This window comes from Schistocerca piceifrons, chromosome 7, assembly GCF_021461385.2.
Source record: "Schistocerca piceifrons isolate TAMUIC-IGC-003096 chromosome 7, iqSchPice1.1, whole genome shotgun sequence".
Taxonomy (NCBI): domain Eukaryota; kingdom Metazoa; phylum Arthropoda; class Insecta; order Orthoptera; family Acrididae; genus Schistocerca; species Schistocerca piceifrons.
In genome coordinates, this window is record NC_060144.1 from 336,844,020 (window position 1) to 336,862,723 (window position 18,704).

Below are 18,704 nucleotides of genomic sequence, written 5' to 3' on the forward strand. Positions count from 1 at the left end.
AGTGTCATGGATTTCTTGCTTGCTTGCTTTTTTATTTTTTTAGGGGGGGGGGGGAGAGAGAGAGAGAGAGAGAGAGAGAGAGAGAGAGAGAGAGAGAGAGAGAGAGAGAGAGACTAATCCTGGTGCATAAAGGGAGTGAATGCAATTCTCACCACAACAACAGGAATGAACTGTCGCTATGACTGTTATGTCAGTTCGGCTTTCATGGAAGCACAGAACGCAGACATAGGATGGCAGCCCTCTGAGAAGGAGGTGGGGCTTACTCCCCCGCACTGCTGCTCTCCCCTCAGACAGTTGAAAGTTCTCACCTGTTTACAGTCATGACCCACTGCCATGATACACTATCCACATAATAGTCTTCAAGTGACCCATGTTTACATTTCGCGATTTTGCTGTTTTCTCTTTGTTTAAAGCTCTTATGTCAAATGAAAACAAAAACGTATATCTGTGTCTGTGAGCTATCAAGTGAATTAAAATGCATTCACATAGTAACATATGACTAAAATATGTTATTAGTTCCAGTTTTCTGATTTTATTTTATTTTGACATTATTGGCAATCAAGCATTAATTGTCTTGCAGAGCAATGTTATTATTTTTGTCAGTTTGCTAAAAAAATTTGGCTTTCATTAATCTGCTCCACAATGACATTCTACTTGTTTAAAGCGAAATGCTTCACTCCACATTACTGGCTAGTTTTAACTGTTTGATGAATTTCAAGTGCACATTTTCACCTTCTGGCACATATGACATAATGCCATAATAAAGAATGAAACATGAGATCATACAGTACTGGTATTCCAAGAAAATTGACATTCCGAAAACCTCACTGAAAAGCTTAACCAGGTTGGGGCTTACTTCAGTGTGAATCTGGACATACAAATATGCGTTTTAATCCTAATCACACATTTTAGTATGGTTTCTGAATTTCTGATGCTCTTTGTGTATTCTGATTTCCTCTTCCTTTTATGACATAATGTAAGAACTATTAATGCTGTATACATACATAAATGTTAAAATGGAAACTCCAGATAGGAATATCAGCAACACGGAAAAAGATAAATTACTACTTACCATAAAGAAAACATGTTAAGTTGCAGATAGACTCAATTAAAAGACACTTACATAAAGCTTTCGGTCACAGCCTTCATCAGCAAAAGAGAAACACACATCATTCACACAAGCACACCACATGCACACATAACTGTCAACTTCAGCATCTCAGGCCAGAATGGAATAAATCTTCACTTGAAGATGACGAGGCAGGGAAATTTAGTCAATAGTATTGAATAAAATATTGACAGCTTTAGCAAAATTTTACAAATGTGCATTCTGTGAAACACAATGTTTTTCGATCACAAGACATGTTTCAACACTTGTTTGGTACCTCCTCTAAATGTGATGTTATTTCTTAATTTGTGTTGTTTACATATTAAATCTACAGAATGCCACTCTTTGCTAAATTATAGACTGGCAGCACACTGTGTTTTATCATTGTAACTCCAGACAACACCTTCTATTTACTGCTGGAATAGAATATAAACTGTCAGTTATTCTTTTTCTTGGCTCTGCAGATAACCTTGTTAATTTTTTGTATGATTTGCCAAAGTCATGGAAAACTTATTGTCCTCAGTCCTGGGTATACACGTAACTATTTATTTTTTTTTTTATTTTTGCAAGAAATATGTATGCATTCTTACTAACGATTTACAGTGCTGTGTGGTTGTAAACCTGATTGGAAATGCTACATAACAGTATAGCAGAGTACGAATAAAAAAAAAAAAATCTATGTTAAAGTCACCACATAGTAAAATATTAGGATGCTGTGAGTTGTATAATCCAGTTTTTAAATGAATATTATGCCTAGGACTGCTTTCTTATTTTGCTTTCCTTGTCTGGATAGGATATGAAAAAGCATTTGCCACAAGTACAGTATCTCCATATGTCCCATCAAAACAACATGCTGCAGTGCTGCACATGGTCACTTGATGCTCCACTAACCAAACTAATACCAAACAGCAGTGTGACGAAGGGTGTATGAGCAGAGCAAACACCAATCATGGGCTACCTACATCATCGTAGCTGTACATGCGCAATAACAACTGCTTTCTGGTGCTATCTGGCAACTGTTCAAATGAACCTACTTCTAACATCTTGCAGGAAAATATTTTGAATGGTGGTTTGAGAAGTGTTCCTTTCAAAGTAAATTTCCTTATACGTGAAATTAATTATGTTACATTTGAGAATGTGCAATAGATATCTTACATCAAAGAGCTTATGATTCTCATTCCAAACTTAAATGAGCCTGCACACTTCCAATATTTATTGACAATACTAGTTTGTCAAACCTTCAATATATTGAAGTGAAGTCACACGATCAATAACATTGACAAAAATTGTCAGTTGACAGTGGGATTTTACAAAGTCAAGGTGTCGAATATTCAAAAGAAAGCATGTGCTGCAATTTTATGACCTGTAGATTGCAAGCAACAGAAAACAACAAATAAGGGGAAATGGGTGTGAGATTGGTTGAAAATAGAAGCAACTGTGGTCACTTGTTAATTTACTGACTAAAATCGAAATCACAGATGTGAATAATTTCATATGTTATTTTCCGATGAGTTCTGGATTGTACGGAAAGTTATCAGTATCAATACAAGATAAAATAGAAAAGTAAAGTACGTTAATGAGAGAGGCAGTTGCATTCAACAAGGGATTAGGAGTATCTTTGAGACATCTGGTGACAGAGTTTAGTTCATCGGCAGGCACAATTAATAACATACTATGGAAACTTGTTAAGCTGTTATATCTGCTTAGCAGGGCACCTTTCTTCCCCACCCCCCATCCCCCCACCCACCCACCACTACCCCTTTGTGATAATTGGTGAAATTGACAGGCATTTCGCAGACTGAGTAGTCATTGCAGAGATATGATGTATTTTTCAAAACTGCTATGTAACACAACAATCTGTACTATATTTTCAAATTAATGAAGTAAACAATGTCATCATAGAGAATCTTCAGTTAACCATTTTAAAGTGGCATGTACAGTGATTACCCTTGCACAGAACTGTTGAAATTCTTTTGTGTTAAAATAGTCCTTAAAATAGAATCCGAGGTATAAAATACATAACAGCAAATGGAAAAAGAAACAGTGCACACTAACACTGCATGGCTGGTTCATGAAGCTTGGTCAACATCTGAATGAATGGAGAATAGCATCAAATCGTCAATATTTGATCTCACACGTTCAGTATATCTTGACAATACTGAGAATATTTTGAAGTCTATCAATACAGCTCATCAATGTTTCTAGGATTGACAATACATAATATGTGCCCTCAGACAGACTGTATATTGACAGTTTGACATTATTATTGATTATGTGAGGGACCCGTTAACACTTAGAAAAATTTTGGGTCCAGAAAAGCCAGCCATTTACTTCATTATTTAAATTTTTAGTGGTACATTTGTGTCTAATATATATTAAAAGATAATAAACACAAAACAAAGACCAAAATTATATGTGAAAACTTAGCTTTTCTTGTAGTTATACTGTATATGTTAATTTAAACCATTAATTTATCCTGTTTGTGTGGCCATGCTACCTAACAGTGATGTTGCTATTGGCTGACTACATCATGTGTTCTGTGCTCTGAATCTCCACTTACATTGATTTGGAAGATTACTTGACGTGAGCTATGATTGACAAAAGTGCACCGCAATCTCAATTTCAGTGCTTCAGAAACTTAACATACTATATTTAGTGCAATTCATATTTAGATTTTAATAATAGGAAAATATGCATTGTACATCTTGCTGTGCATCAAAGATATTTCCAAAAAGTATTGTTTAACACAGAAAAAGTGTATTTTCACCCAGTAAAGTTTCATTTTTAACTGGGAAATTCTGGGAATTGTTTTTCTTATCCACATATACACCATGTGATTGACAGTACTTCCTCTCAGAACCCATCTCCCTGGAAACCTATGTATCAGAGGCTTGATACCAGACAGTAACTGAAGGATTCTGTGCGTCCCGGGGCTGCTTGCTCTTCATCCGTCCACATTCCTACAACATACAGACCTTCGCAAGAATCTCGGCCAGCAAAAGTTGTGAAAAACAGGGATCAGCAACCCCGAGGTGTGCCACTTCCCTCCATGCAGTAGGATTCTGAATGAACATTCATTGATGTGGTTCCACTCCCATCAGTGACAGGCATTATCCTGGTACTTGACTGAGCCCCTGGCCCTTTCACACATAACTTGGACACCTATAACATGTTCATTCATTAGAACTATATCAGATATTATTGTCACCTGCCAGAATTATACCACCTTACTTCCCACTCTTATGAAATTTGCGTTGCTCTACAACAAACACGCTTTACTTGGACCATTCCCAATTGCTCCAGTGTTATTAAGCATTTTTCTGAATCGTGCTGGCCCTGGGTATCTGGATGCGTCTGTGCGTTAGTCTGCACAGGTGTCATCAGTGAGTGAATGGATACCTCTTCATACCACATCGGAAGCAATAAAAGTGCGAGTTTAAACAACCACAGTGTTCACCATTTGTGACATCTATTTACTTCCAGGAGGGCCACTTTCTTATGTAGAGTTGACCAATTTAATCCCACAAATGTTGCCCCCTCCCCTCCTTTTTCTTCAGCTTGAGGACTTCAATGTGGACCACGCTTAGGGAGTACCACTTCATCTGGTAGGGGCATTTTGTTTGAACAGGTTTTTACTTACTATAATCTGTCTCTCCTCGATGATGGGACTCGTACCCACTTCAGAGATGCCAGTGGCACCTTCTCATCTGTTAACATTAATAATCTCATCCCCTAATCTTGTGGCTTTACTGCTTTCGTCACTATATGGCTGTTTTTGTGACAGTGACCACTTTCCACTGATCCTTTCAGTTCCTTGCCACTGCCTGATGGACCAGTTACCTCACTGAGTGCTTTGAAGAGCCAAGTGACAGTTGTATGCCTCTGCTGTTACCGTGGTAATCTCTCTGTCAGATTGCATTAAAAAGGTTGTGCAAGACTTTTCCATCATGATCACCCTTGTGCTGGAACTGTTATTCCCCTTTCTACAGGTCCCTTCTATCACCGTCTGGTGCCCTGGTGGACAGAGGACATTGCTGTAGCAGTTCAGGATTGCCAAAGAGCCCTGCAACATTTTAAGTGACGTCCTTCACACACCAGTCTTGTCACTTTTGAATGACTTCGTGCTGAGGCTCACTATTTCATAAACGCAGTTAGAAGGAATGCAGGAGTGCTGCATCTCTTCCCTGGTAATGGATGTCTCTTCATCCCAGGTGGGGGCCAAGCTTCAAAATCTTCTGAGCTGCCAAAGATCAACAACTGTAGAGGACCTCTTCTTACATGGTGTTATTTATACAGACATATCACCTAGCTGAACAGCCTGTGACCCACTTTACAATGGCATTGACATTGGCATCCTCTTCTTATGCACATAAGCGAGAAATTGAAGATATCCCACTATCCTTCAACCCTCACTGTGCTGAGTTATATAATGAATTTTTCACTGAGTGGAAACTGCTACAGGCTTTTTCCCCATCCCACAAAATGGCCTCAGGACCTGATTTCATTCAGTCAGATGATACATCTGAATGTTATGTTCAAATGTGTGTAGACTCCTAAGGGACCAAACTACTGAGGTCATCGGCCCCTAGACTAACACTTTACTTTAACTTATGCTAAGAATGACACACACACACCGATGCCCAAGGGAGGACTCGAACCTCCGGCAGGAATCTGAATGTTACCCAAATGCTCCAGCTCCTCAGGGTCTACAACTGTATTTGGCTGGACGGTCTCTCCTTTGCAACAGTGAAGCAGTATCATCACCATTCCTATTCTTAAGCCAGTCAAAAATGCAACATCCGTCAACAGTTACCAGCTGATTAGCCTCATCAACATACGCTGCAAACTGCTTGAAAGGATAGTTGCCCATCAATTATGCTGAATCCTTGAATTTTGGGTCCTTTTGTCCGCCTATCAGTGTGGTTACTAGGAGGGACATTCAACAACTAACCATCTGGTTGGATTGGAAACAGCAATCCAATAGAGTTTTTCTAAATGTCGTCACCTTGTTGCACTTTCTCTCTCTCTCTCTCTCTCTCTCTCTCTCTCTCTCTCTCTCTCTCTCTCTCTCTTTTAATCTACATAAGGCGTACAGCACTGCCTGGCACCATCAGATTTAACTTGTCATCTATGTTGGGCTTTCAAAGCTCCCTACCATTTTTTATTTGTCAGTTTTTATCCCACCAGTTGTTCCAGGTTAGCGTTTGTGCTACACTGAGCTCTCCACGGTCCTTCATTGCCATCAATGAGCTACTGACATCTGATGGACCACTGGTCACCCTGCACTGTATCTAGATGACTTTTCCATTTGGTACAGATCTCACTCTGTAGCTCTGGCTGAACGCCAACTCCCAGGAGTCATCTGACAGGCCTCACTTGGTGCCTTTACAATGGTTTCCAGTTCACTGCCGCATTAACGTGGGTGATGCATTTTCTGTTGACCGTACGACAAGGTCCATCATGATCCTGAATTCTACTTGGGTACATGGCACATGGACGTTGTTGTGCAGTCCTGGTTTTTGGGATTCTTCTTTGATAGAAGGCGGTCTTGGCTGTGCCATATTTGTCAACTAAAGGCAAGCTGCACGTGGAAGCTTGACACTCCCTGCTTTCTCATCTGTATCTCTTGAGGTGCCAATGTCGCTCTTCTTGTCCATATCTACCGGGCTCTGGTCCAGTATTGCTTGGACTGTGGTTGATGGGCTTAAAGCTTGGCAACACCTTCAGTTTTTGAATTACTAGAACCTGTCCATCATGGGGTTCAAGGGGCCACTGATGCCTTTTGAACTAGTCCCATAGACAGTCACCTTGCCTAAGTGGGATCTTCCCTCTTCAATTGCAATGGTGCCAACTCTTGGTCTCATGTGCAATTACCATTTGACTATTTCCTGCTCATCCAACGTATCCTATTGTATTCTATTTGCATGTGTAGTGCATAAATCCCCTGACAGCTGCCAATGGGTGATATTACCAGTTAGCATGTGCCTTTCAGCTTTCTGCTAGAACCCCCACCCCCCTCCTCAGAATATATTCCCGTTTTCCCATGTCTCCCCCTCCTCTGCCCCATTGATTGGTGCCCAGGCCATGAATTAGGACCAATCTGTGTCAAGATCCTGAAGCAGGGGCGGTCGAGAACTCAGCTCGTGAGCTATTCCCTGCCGTGAGTGACGTAAGCGCTCAGCACAGCTGCACGGTTCTCCCATCGCCGCAGTAGCACTCCATCTGAACATGGGGAGAGGTAAACTGCGAACACACTGCATATGACTTGGTTTTATATTTCATATTTCGCATAGATCGCAGACAAAATGTATTTTCAGTATTTAATTAGTTTTGGCTCAGTGAAGAAATTTTTATCAAGTACAAATTGTTGGCATGCAGACAGATGTGGACAATTTCACAGATTTTTGCACTCAAGTTGCCATGTAATCATGACTTCTTTAGTTTCATAATCAAAAAATGTCTTTCACACGTTCATGTTAATCGAAATACTGTAGCAACTTTGCGGCCTAATTATGCAGACATGGAAACTGTACCTGAGGAAAACAATGTAGACCTCATTTACATTTTTAACATAAAAGTATTTGTCTTCAAAATGGGCCTTACATAGTAGGCCAATCAGTTACATCTGCCCAAACGTAGGGGCACTTTAAACTGAAATGGGAAACAGTCTCGAAAACAGATATAAGATTGGCAGTGTCCTCAAAACCTTTGGAAAACTATCCTTGTAGTTCTTTCAAGGCCGCAATGAATTCTTGAAATCTTGCACATTATTGTAGTGTCATTTCACAACAGATTTGCAGCACACTTTGGTTATGCGACTGTATAATAGGTATTGAGAATTTTCATCCCTCTCCTCTGTCACACCCATTATTTTTTAAAGCTTGTGATGATAGATCACTAGACTGCCTCTTTTTGTGCAAACATCCACGGGACCTGTGAATGTTCCAGCATGCTAGAAATAAGTAAATTGAGGAAAGTGTTGCCACATTGACTATGCCGCACTGTACCAGGTACATCAGAGAAGAACCAAGTAAAGACAAGACAGGCCAAGCATCAGCCCGCATACCTGTTATGCTTGCAGTTTGGCACATGGTGGCCAGTTCTGTGCTGAAGGCTGTTGTCTCCATGACATTTTAGTGTCAGTTCCTTTTAGTTCTTCAGGAGTTTCAGGGTGCTACCATCTTTTACACTGATGGCTCTTAAACTATGGATAACACAGGATTTGCTTTTACATCTGCTGGTCGGGAACACAATTTGTTGCTAGAAGTATGTACTGTTTTTACAGCAGAGCTGATAGCCATTAACTGAGCCCTCCATTTTATTAAATGGGCCTTCCTTGACTGCATGTCCATTCAAAAAGTTCCAGAACTTTGTCCACAAAATTTTTCTACACTTACCTTTTACTTATTGCACATGGTCTTCTCTGAAGTACGCTCCTCCACAATTGATACACTGCTCCCAATGCTGTTTCCACTTCCAGAAGCAGTCTTGGTACGCCTCTCGCTGGATCGTGCGAAGTGTTGTCTGCAAATTTTCTTTTATCTCATCTATTGTTACAAATCTTCATCCTTTCAATGGGGCTTTCAACTTTGGAAATAAAGAAAAGTCCGGATAGTGCAGTGGATGAACAGCACAGTGATTTAGTCTTGTGTGCAATGGTCACGCACCAGCAGGAATGAATGTGCTGGTGCATTATTTTGATGCAAGAGCTATGAATTATCTCGCCACATTTCAGGCCATTTTCTTCTCACATTTTCTCGCAGACATCGCAACATGTTCCCGTAGTACCATCGATTAACAGTTTGTCCCTGTAGCATGAATTCATGATGAACTAATCCTTCAAAGTCAAAGAAAACTATAAGCTTGGCTTTGACATTTGACCTGACCTAATGAGCTTTTTTTGGTCTTGGAGAACGTTTCCTGACCCATTCTGAAGATTGAACCTTGGTCTCAACATCATAACCACAGATCCACATCTCATCACCGGTTGTGAGTCTCTTAAGGAACATCTCGTTCTCATTTGCACGATCCAAAAGCTCTTGACAGATTGCAAGGCAAAGGTCTTTCCGGTCTTGACTCATAAGCCGTGGGATGAACTTGGTGGCAACACAATGCATTCCAAGATGCTGTGTTAGGATTTCATGACACGAGCCAGCTGAAATGTTACATTCTTCTGCAATCTATCAGACAGTCATTCTTTGATTGGCACACACAATTTTATTGTCGTTCCTGATATGAGTATCATTGGTAGATGTCGAAGGGAGTCCTGAATGAACATCATCTTTAACATATGTCCGGCCATTTTTAAACTGTGTGAACCGTTCATAACACAGAGTACTGCTTAAGCACTCATCACTGTAGGCTTCCTGCAGAATTTGGTGTGTGTCTGTAAAGGTTTTCTTGAGTTTCACACAAAATTTAATACAGATGCGTTGCTCCTCTGGCTCTGCCATATCGAAATTCGCAAACTGTGCCACACAACGTTGTAATCAATGCAGCACTGAACAATACCTAACAGACATCCAACGATGAAACTTCCGGCAGTTACACATTAAACACAGACGTGTACAGGTATGCCAACCGCATTTTGCGCCAACACACTATTGGCCCGAAATTATGAATGTTCCGGAATACAGACCTCTTATAGTGACTCGGTGAGCAGTCTTTAGACCATTGACCTATGTCACTGTCATCACCCTCTGATCTCTGCTATTCACAACCTTCTCACTGAACTTAGTCATATTGTCTGCTTGGTTGTCTTCCTCTGGGGCTCAAGTCATATGGCTGTCCCAGCAAATGAACTGGCTGATCATTTGACTAGAGAAGTGATTATTCATCCTCCACTCACTTTTATGAACCCAATTGCAGATTTGCGGGTGCCAGTAAGAGCTATGCCCACTCAGAGATGGAAAATGTCAGAGCAATGTCCCCTGTATTAAACTCTTCACTGTCAAGGAGACTAATGTTGCATGCCCCCCTCATACATTCCTCCTGGAAAGAATTCACCATCAAATGTCTTTTCTACATTCGTTGTACCACACTGACCCAAAGTTTCATTTTACTCCTAGCCCCACATTTTGATTGTGGACATAACGCAGTCAACTGCTCGTATCCTGGTGGAATGCCCCCTGTTCAGACGTCTTTGCTTCTCATTTTGGTGGACGGACAGACAGATGGTTGTACTGGCTCTCCATTTTCTCTATGACTGTGGTTTTAATTTTCAGATATAATGTTTTAAACTACGTAAGGGGATGGGCTGGGTGGCTGGTTGGGATTGGGGTGTCTCCTGCCACATAACAGGACGAGGACCACGTTGACCATGCCTTCTTTGCCTATTGCCTCTGTCATCCTACCTTTTCTGTGTTTTAATTGTTTGTAGGTGTGGTTTGCTTCTTTTCCTGCCACACCGTTTTCCATTTCAGGAGTAGCACTCCAGTGAATAGTGGCTCCAATCCATATATCTTTACGTCTCCAGAAATCTTTTTTTTAGTTCTGGCATCAGTATTGCCTTTGATGCCTCACTTTTACCACTTGTACATCCTTTCCTCATGTGATCAATTCTTGTTGAAAGTCACTATCTCCAGATAAATTACCCATAGTGCTAAGAGCCAAGCCAGATGAATTAACTCTTGATTGAGGGACTGATGAGGTTGCTGTTTAGTCTTACCCTTTAACCGACCTCCCAGTCTTTTTGCATGTTGTATAATTCTGCTGCATCAGATTACCTTTTTTGTTTCAATAATTACTAATATCGTTGCAATTTAGTTCAAAACATGGGGTAAGTGCAGATCTTAACATTGATTATACTTTACTTACCAATGTCATTATTGACAAGGTGTTCACTAACATCACTGTACTTCACATGAAAGATATTGTTGTGAACATATACTGTGGCACCATAACCAAATAAAATTGGTATTTTCAGGTTGTGAAGAACCAAATTGTTTTGTGTTGCAGTTTCTAAATACATGTCTTTGGTGATGGTGAAAACCTTCTTAAAAGAACATATGCTGTTTTTGTGATAAAACGTTAAATTTTCTTAACTAGAACATTACATTCTTTATGCTCACTATACTTTTGTTTTAATGGGTGACTTGTATAAGATGAAGAGCTGACAGTGTCTGTGTTTGTTTTCTTCATTTGTGAACACAGGTAAAATTGTACTGATTTTTCAATGACATCATAATGTTTTACATCAAACCCAATGATTTTTAAATATCTCCAAGTAAAGCATGCCCTTTTATAGCTGAAAATAGTCATTATATGTCTTGTGTCAATTCATCAGTGAGGTTTATCTGTAAACCATTGCCTCAAGACATGCATTAGTATAGGATGTGGTTAGAATTTGTGGAGAACCACTGTGGTCCTTCAGTTGTGCCATATGTCAATCCCACTTGTGTGAGTGCCCTTATCTTCTCCCACACAATGGAGTGCCAAATCCAGATCTATATCTACTTACTAAATAAAACTATATTGTCCTGTTGGGCTTTGTTGAAGAAATATGTTGAATTGAAAACAGACTTGTAAGAAAAATGGTTTCATGTAAGGAATACATTGTGGCTTTGAACTGAGGCATTGAGAAAAGTGCTTCTTGCTTAGTTAGTGTGTCTGTTAGCACAAAAGGACCATTTACCATATCTCTAAGAAACTGTAATGTTTTGAATATAATAGAGGGAAACATTCCACGTGGGAAAATTATATCTAAAAACACAGATGATGTGACTTACCGAACGAAAGTGCTGGCAGGTCAATAGACACACAAACATACACATGCAATTCAAGCTTTCGCAACAAACTGTTGCCTCATCAGGGAAGAGGGAAGGAGAGGGAAAGACGAAAGGATGTGGGTTTTAAGGGAGAGGGTAAGGAGTCATTCCAATCCCGGGAGCGGAAAGACTTACCTTAGGGGGGAAAGAAGGGGTATATACACGCACGCGCGCGCGCGCGCGCGCGCGCGCGCACACACACACACACACACACACACACATCCATCCGCACATACACAGACACAGGCAGACATTTGTAAAGGCCTGTAATGTTTGTAATTTCATGAAACCATTCCTTTTTGAGAGGGATTGGACTCTTTTTTAAGTCCCACATTTCAGTGTAAAATAGTTTTCAGCATTTTATAGAATTTGCAGTATCATTGTGTTGTTAGTAATAGTACTGCATTTGAAGACATTTAGAACTGCTTCACACTAATTTAAATCCCTCGCATATCTGTTAGCTCATGATATTGAATTAATCCCATTAGGGATAAACAGACTCATAACTTAGTGAAGCTTACCATACTAAAATTGACTAGTTGTTGTATAGTTAATATTGAAAAGTCTTATAGATAATGAACGAAGACTAGTTTATTTTACTAATTACCTTTTTAAGAATTTCCCATTATTTAGCTAAATTCGTGATATTTTTTTGTGTTACTATTCTTAAGTTAATTTCTTGCTTCAGTATAATATTGTACTCATGAGAGAATATTTGTTTCAATCTTGTCGTGGCAGCTAGACATTGGTTCTACGCAAGAGGCCGCAGGAGTTTTATCTCCCAGCAGCCAAGCGGTGAGCCGCTTTAAAATTTTTTCCTTGTTTATAATTTTTAAGTGTGTAAAAAGCTTAATTTGATTTAATTGGTATGTGCACACACTTACTCCACCCTCTCACTCTGTTCAGCTCCATCTCATAGCATTTTATGTCCTATGTCTCTTTCCATCAGCTTGTTTTCATTTCATATTCATTCTGCCTTTGTTTCTTCCAAGTACTGCAGACTTACTGAAGAGTACCTTATCAATCATTTTATGTCCCATTGAGAAAAAAATTTAAAACTACAGTTATTTAGGACATAGTGTGTTAGCAGGGTATCTTCCTGCACAATATTCACCTGTTTAATTTTTTTAACATTGTTGCTGTTATTATTATTATTATTATTATTATTATTATTATTATTTATATTTATGTGCACCATCTAAGATGCCTCAACAAAGAGGCAATTTCTTCTATGACAGGCACAGATTTAGGCCTGCAAGAATTGAGAAACATTTAAAAAATGTGATTACTCTTATCACAAATCGCTACACTTCTGCTTATGTACCGTTACTGTCTGGTGCATTGCTGAAGTGAGTAAAAAATGCAGGTTTTTAGCAATATCTTGTTTTTAAACTTATTTTGAGAGCAGCTAGCTATTATGAAAGGAGTCACAAGATTAATTCACTTGTACTCGTATCTATTGTCTCTTCCGGGAATTGCTCAGTTATGATCATTGTTGCAAGTATTTCAAGACAAATTGCTAGTATGGTGTTTTTTAAGTAGTTATTGTTGTTAAAAGTTCTAAAATGTGGATAAAGCATTAAGTAAATTTCATTTGCACAAAGGTTCATTGTGCTCATTCTCTGTCTCCTTCAAATGTCAAAATGATTTCCATGTACAGAAGTGATCATTGCAATCATCCAGACCACCACAAAAATTAAACACATAGGTAAAAAAAACAATAAATGCACTTGGTAAACTTTTTCTGGATTGCTTTTTCTAATTGTGAATCTGTGATAACAAAAAGACCTAGGATTGGCGCAATTTTCTGTCAGGTCACTGCCAAATTAAAAAGAAATCTGTCTATGCAGTAGCACCACAGTGGTCACTCTAGATTGCTAGTATCATTTGACTGGGCTGTTTAAACTAGAAATGAGTGATGCACCATGGGCACTACTTAAGTCCAAGGAAAGAAGGTGTATTATCCACAGTGACAAAAGACATTTTGTACAAAGTATTTATTTATTTACTTATATAATAGAAGGAAACATTCCATGTGGGAAAAATTATATATAAAAACAAAGATGAGGTGACTTACCGAACGAAAGCGCTGGCAGGTCGATAGACACACAAACACACACACAAAATTCAAGCTTTCGCAACAAACTGTTGCCTCATCAGGAAAGAGGGAAGGAGAGGGTAAGGAGTCATTCCAATCCCGGGAGCGGAAAGACTTACCTTAGGGGGAAAAAAGGACAGGTATACACTCGCACACACGCACATATCCATCCACACATACAGACACAAGCAGACATATTTAAAGACAAAGAGTTTGGGCAGAGATGTCAGTCGAGGCAGAAGTGTTACTTCTTTGCCTCTACACTTCTGCCTCAACTGACATCTCTGCCCAAACTCTTTGTCTTTAAATATGTCTGCTTGTGCCTGTATGTGTGGATGGATATGGGCGTGTGTGCGAGTGTATACCTGTCCTTTTTTCCCCCTAAGGTAAGTCTTTCCGCTCCCGGGATTGGAATGACTCCTTACCCTCTCCCTTAAAACCCACTTCCTTTCGTCTTCCCCTCTCCTTCCCTCTTTCCTGATGAGGCAACAGTTTGTTGCGAAAGCTTGAATTTTGTGTGTATGTTTGTGTTTGTTTGTGTGTCTATCGACCTGCCAGCGCTTTCGTTCGGTAAGTCACCTCATCTTTGTTTTTATATATAATATTTATTTATTTATTTACATACATATTCCATTTATTGATTTTTATGTGCATGACTCTAGGATTTGGAATGAATCAAGATACAAATTTAATAGAAAAATGTAACCCAAAGAAACCTTGTGGCAGATTAAAACTGTGTGCTGGACTGAACCTCGAACTCGGGACCTTTGCCTTTCGCAGGCAATTGCTCTACCAACTGAGCTACCCAAGCACGACTCAAGCCCCGCCCTCACAGCTTTACTTCTGTCAGTACCTCGTCTCCTACCTTCCAAACTTAACAGAAGCTCTCCTGCGAACCTTGCAGAACTAGCACTCTTGAAAGAAAGGATATTGCAGAGACATGGCTTAGGAAAGGCAAAGGTCCCGAGTTCGGGTCTCGGTCCGGCACACAGTTTTAATCTGCCAGGAAGTTTCATATCAGCCCACACTCCGCTGCAGAGTGAAAATCTCATTCTACAAAGAAACCATGTTTTAAACATGGAAGGTTTACAGGGGCAGTGCAGTTAAATTAAGAAAGTAGTTGAAGAGAATAACAATGTGAAATTTGAACAATATACAGATGAAAAAAGTGTAAAAATGTCAACAGTTAAAGATTATTCAAGAATTCAAACTCGTAAAACAGAAGTATTCAAAAGGGATCCATAAAAGTCTTTGCTGTCTGAGTGTTTATATATAGTGTGTTGCATTGTGTTGTGTAAACCTGTAAAGTTGTTTAGCACTAACACAAAGAATTTTATACTGCTGTGTAGTACGTCATTCTGTACCACTGTAAATTCTTTGTATAACAATGGAATTTGTGGTTTATTCATCTCATGATGTACATTTGCAATGTGTTTGGTTTGTATACACGTCAAAAATTTATGATACATTCACAGTGATTTGTTACACTAATAAAAAATAATACAACACCAAAAAGAAATTTCTTGGGGGATATTTTATCTGTCATATTCAGCTCAAATTTCCAGTTCGTCCTACATGAAATCATCCACAGAGTAATATTTCAGTGTCAGTGCCTCATATAGCTTTCTTTTAAGTGGACTTAAATTCATCTGCATTAACTTGTTTACTATTAATTTATTATAAATTTTCATTCTCATGAATTGAAGTCCTGGTGTGTACAGTTTGAGGTGGTGGTTGGGAAGCATAAAGTTTTGTTTGTTTCTTGTATCATGCGAGTGAACAGAAGAGTTTAACAGATAATTCAGCTCTGGTATTCTTAATAACATTCAAAGCAGCTTGTGTATGCTACTTTTAGTGGGTCCTTATCAGTGGCAGTTGATAATATTTGCATTGCAAATGCAAAGCTATTCAGTTTATTTGCTAGGTACTCAGTGTGTGCATACTACCTCAAGTTCTTACTTACATTTAACCCTAAGCATCTGACTGAGTCAACTTCTTCTACATCTTGTTTGTTGTGAATAATCTTAGTCTGCTCACACTTTTGAGTATTTGATTTTGAATTGCGCCATGTGAGTCTTAGATATATTTAGACTCAATCCATTTAGCTGAAACCAAGTTTCTAAGATACTGAGGGTACTGATCAAGGAGTCGGGATGATTTTTTTTATTATTATTTTCTCTCTCTCTCTCTCTCTCTCTCTCTCTCTCTCTCTCTCTCTCTCTGAATCTTGATCAACTCAGACGTATCATCTACAAGCAGAACTGTGGAGGAAGTGTTCCTACAATACGTTGATAATGATGCATCTGATTACTTTCGAAGTGCACAAGTTTGTCAACTGTTAAACTCATGTAGGAATAAACGAACTGATGGCCTTTAAAACTGCCAGTAAGGATAGAAATAGTGAAAGTTACTTATTTTACTTCATAGGAATAAGAATAGTGCATATTACATTTGTAAGTCATTTGATGGTACACAGAACGCAAAAAGTTTTTTACAGAGTTGCCACATCTAGCAGCAGTACCAGTATCTGACTAGGCAGTGAGTCAAACTGAACTTGGTTGACTGATAGGGGACACATCATACCTTCCTGTTTCAAATCTATACCTGAGTTCACTTGAGGTGACCATGGCAATCTCTCCATAAGCCATGACCAGATGTGCACATTGGCTGAGAGATTTGGAGATCATTACGGGAACAGCTGAACGCCAGTTGTATCAAGATAGGTCTGGACAGCACAGGCAACATTCAATCTTGCATTAGTTTTTGAAAGATATTATCACAGAGGATTTTAAGATAGAGTTGCTTTCCAAATTATTGGTTATACAAACCATAAGTGATGGTGTTGGGCACTCAGTGGCATCTCGTACAATCACACCAGGTGCCAAGACCATGTAATGACGATGAGTGATATGGAGAACATAGTTCCAGGGTACAAAAAAACATGTCAGAGGAAAGGAAATACAGTACTAACCTGATTAAAGCAGATGCTGAAAGTGACCAGGGCCTGGTCAGCAAGTTGCTGAAGGCAGATTGATGTTGGACTGCTGTAATTGCTGCAGTCTCATCCGAACTGTTGTGCTGCAGGTCTTGAAGATGAGGGTTGTTAAGATACACCTTAGACTTGATGGCTCCCCACACAAAGTAATTGCCCACGGACAGATTAAGTGATCTGGGTGCCCCCCTAAGACCATGACCAGACTGACCTCTGCTAACAACTCTGTAGGTGTGAAGATTTTGTATATGTGCTCGAAGGTTCGGCCAGCTGTTTGAACAGTTGCTCCATCCTATTGGGTGCAACTGTGTAGGTCTCTCTCTCCCCCATTAATGCTGCCACAAATCATGCGGACACTGCACACCAAATCCCAATTTCTGATCATCCAGTGGTATTTCTTGGAAGGTACGCTGATTCTTCTCTGCACGGAACCTGTGAATGATTTAACCACTCTGGTGAAACCAGGCTTCATCAGACATAAGAAAAAGATCTGTGTCTCGGCCATTCATAGTTATCTCAGTGAACCACTGAAAACTCGGGATGCTGAGGAGCATCTATTAGTTTTAATGCATGAACAGCAGACACTTCGTAGGGATGCATGTGCAAGTCCCTGTGGAGTATTCGTCCGCAAGATTGATGTGATATGCTGGTTTCTTGTGACAGGCGTCTGGTTGATTTGGGAGGACTTTGAAGCATTCTCTGGTGAACTGAAGACACATTTTCTTGTGTGCAGACTTGTTTTGGAAAGTTTTTTGGCTTGTTCATAGCAGATCCTGTCGTGACACCATTGTTGGACTAAGCTTTTGCTTCCGTGAGGATCCACAGCCTCTCAAGTGTTTAACAAAAAAATGCATTTTTCATTGTAGGCTGTATTTAGGTTTTATGTATGTGACATAAAAGAATGTTAGGAGAACGATATGTAGTACATGCCATTGCAAGAGCATGATATGTAGTACACGACATTGCAGATGTGCTTGATAATGCACCCCCTGCGGGTTCGGGGGTAAGAATAGGCCCGCGGTATTCCTGCCTGTCGTAAGAGGCGACTAAAAGGAGTCTCAAACGTTTTGGCCTTAATGTGCTGGTCCCCTATGGGGTTTGACCTCCATATCTCAAAATTTTTCCGAAGAGCGAGCTGATTGGGGAAGGGCGCCTTACTTGGTGCATTGTGTCCATCTTGCATTGAGAACTTTCGCCAGCTTATTCATCATTGCGTTGCAGTCCTGCCCGCTCTACATTTCTTGGGCATGGATCGCTCCTGCGTGCACTTTCTGCCAATCAATGTGCAGGGCCACTTTCTGCACTGACGGCGACCATGGACCACATGTCACCTAACATCCAGCACGGTAGTCAGTCCGTTGTGGTGGGGCCGCCATGTAACCTGTTGGTTCTAGCCCCCTGACAACACAGGGATCGCTCTACTGATGCCTGCTCCGTTAGCTCCCCACGTATGCCAAGGAGTAGATACCCATCTCCCTGGGGCATCGGGACTCCCGGCAATGGCCATCCTGCCAGGTGGCCTTTGCTGTGGCTGGGTGGCGCCCGTGGGGAGGGTCCTTGGTCGGAGTAGGTGGCATCAGGGTGGATGACACGCAGTGAAGCGTGGCACATCTTCTCTTGCTGGTGGCCAGCCACCAGCAGTCTCTAAGTGTTCGAGGGCCCATTTTAAAGGTATCGTTTATGACCCCAAATCGTTCCCCTCCCTCGCCACACCATGGGAGGAACGAAAGGCTATGAATG

The 18,704-nt window shown here is 40.2% G+C and overlaps 1 protein-coding gene across 4 annotated transcripts in view; it reads left to right on the forward strand.

The window, feature by feature from the left end:
* The window catches only part of LOC124804890 (ADP-ribosylation factor GTPase-activating protein 2), an 85,734-nt gene that overhangs the window by 16,254 nt on the left and 50,776 nt on the right, over nucleotides 1-18,704 (forward strand). For 2 of the 4 annotated variants that reach the window (XM_047265259.1, XM_047265262.1), the window contains one exon: nucleotides 12,613-12,669. The exons of the other annotated variants lie outside the window; for them this stretch is intronic. In XM_047265259.1, coding sequence (XP_047121215.1) covers nucleotides 12,613-12,669 — 57 coding nt within the window. The remainder of the gene's footprint in view (nucleotides 1-12,612; nucleotides 12,670-18,704) is intronic. 4 annotated transcript variants of the gene reach the window in all.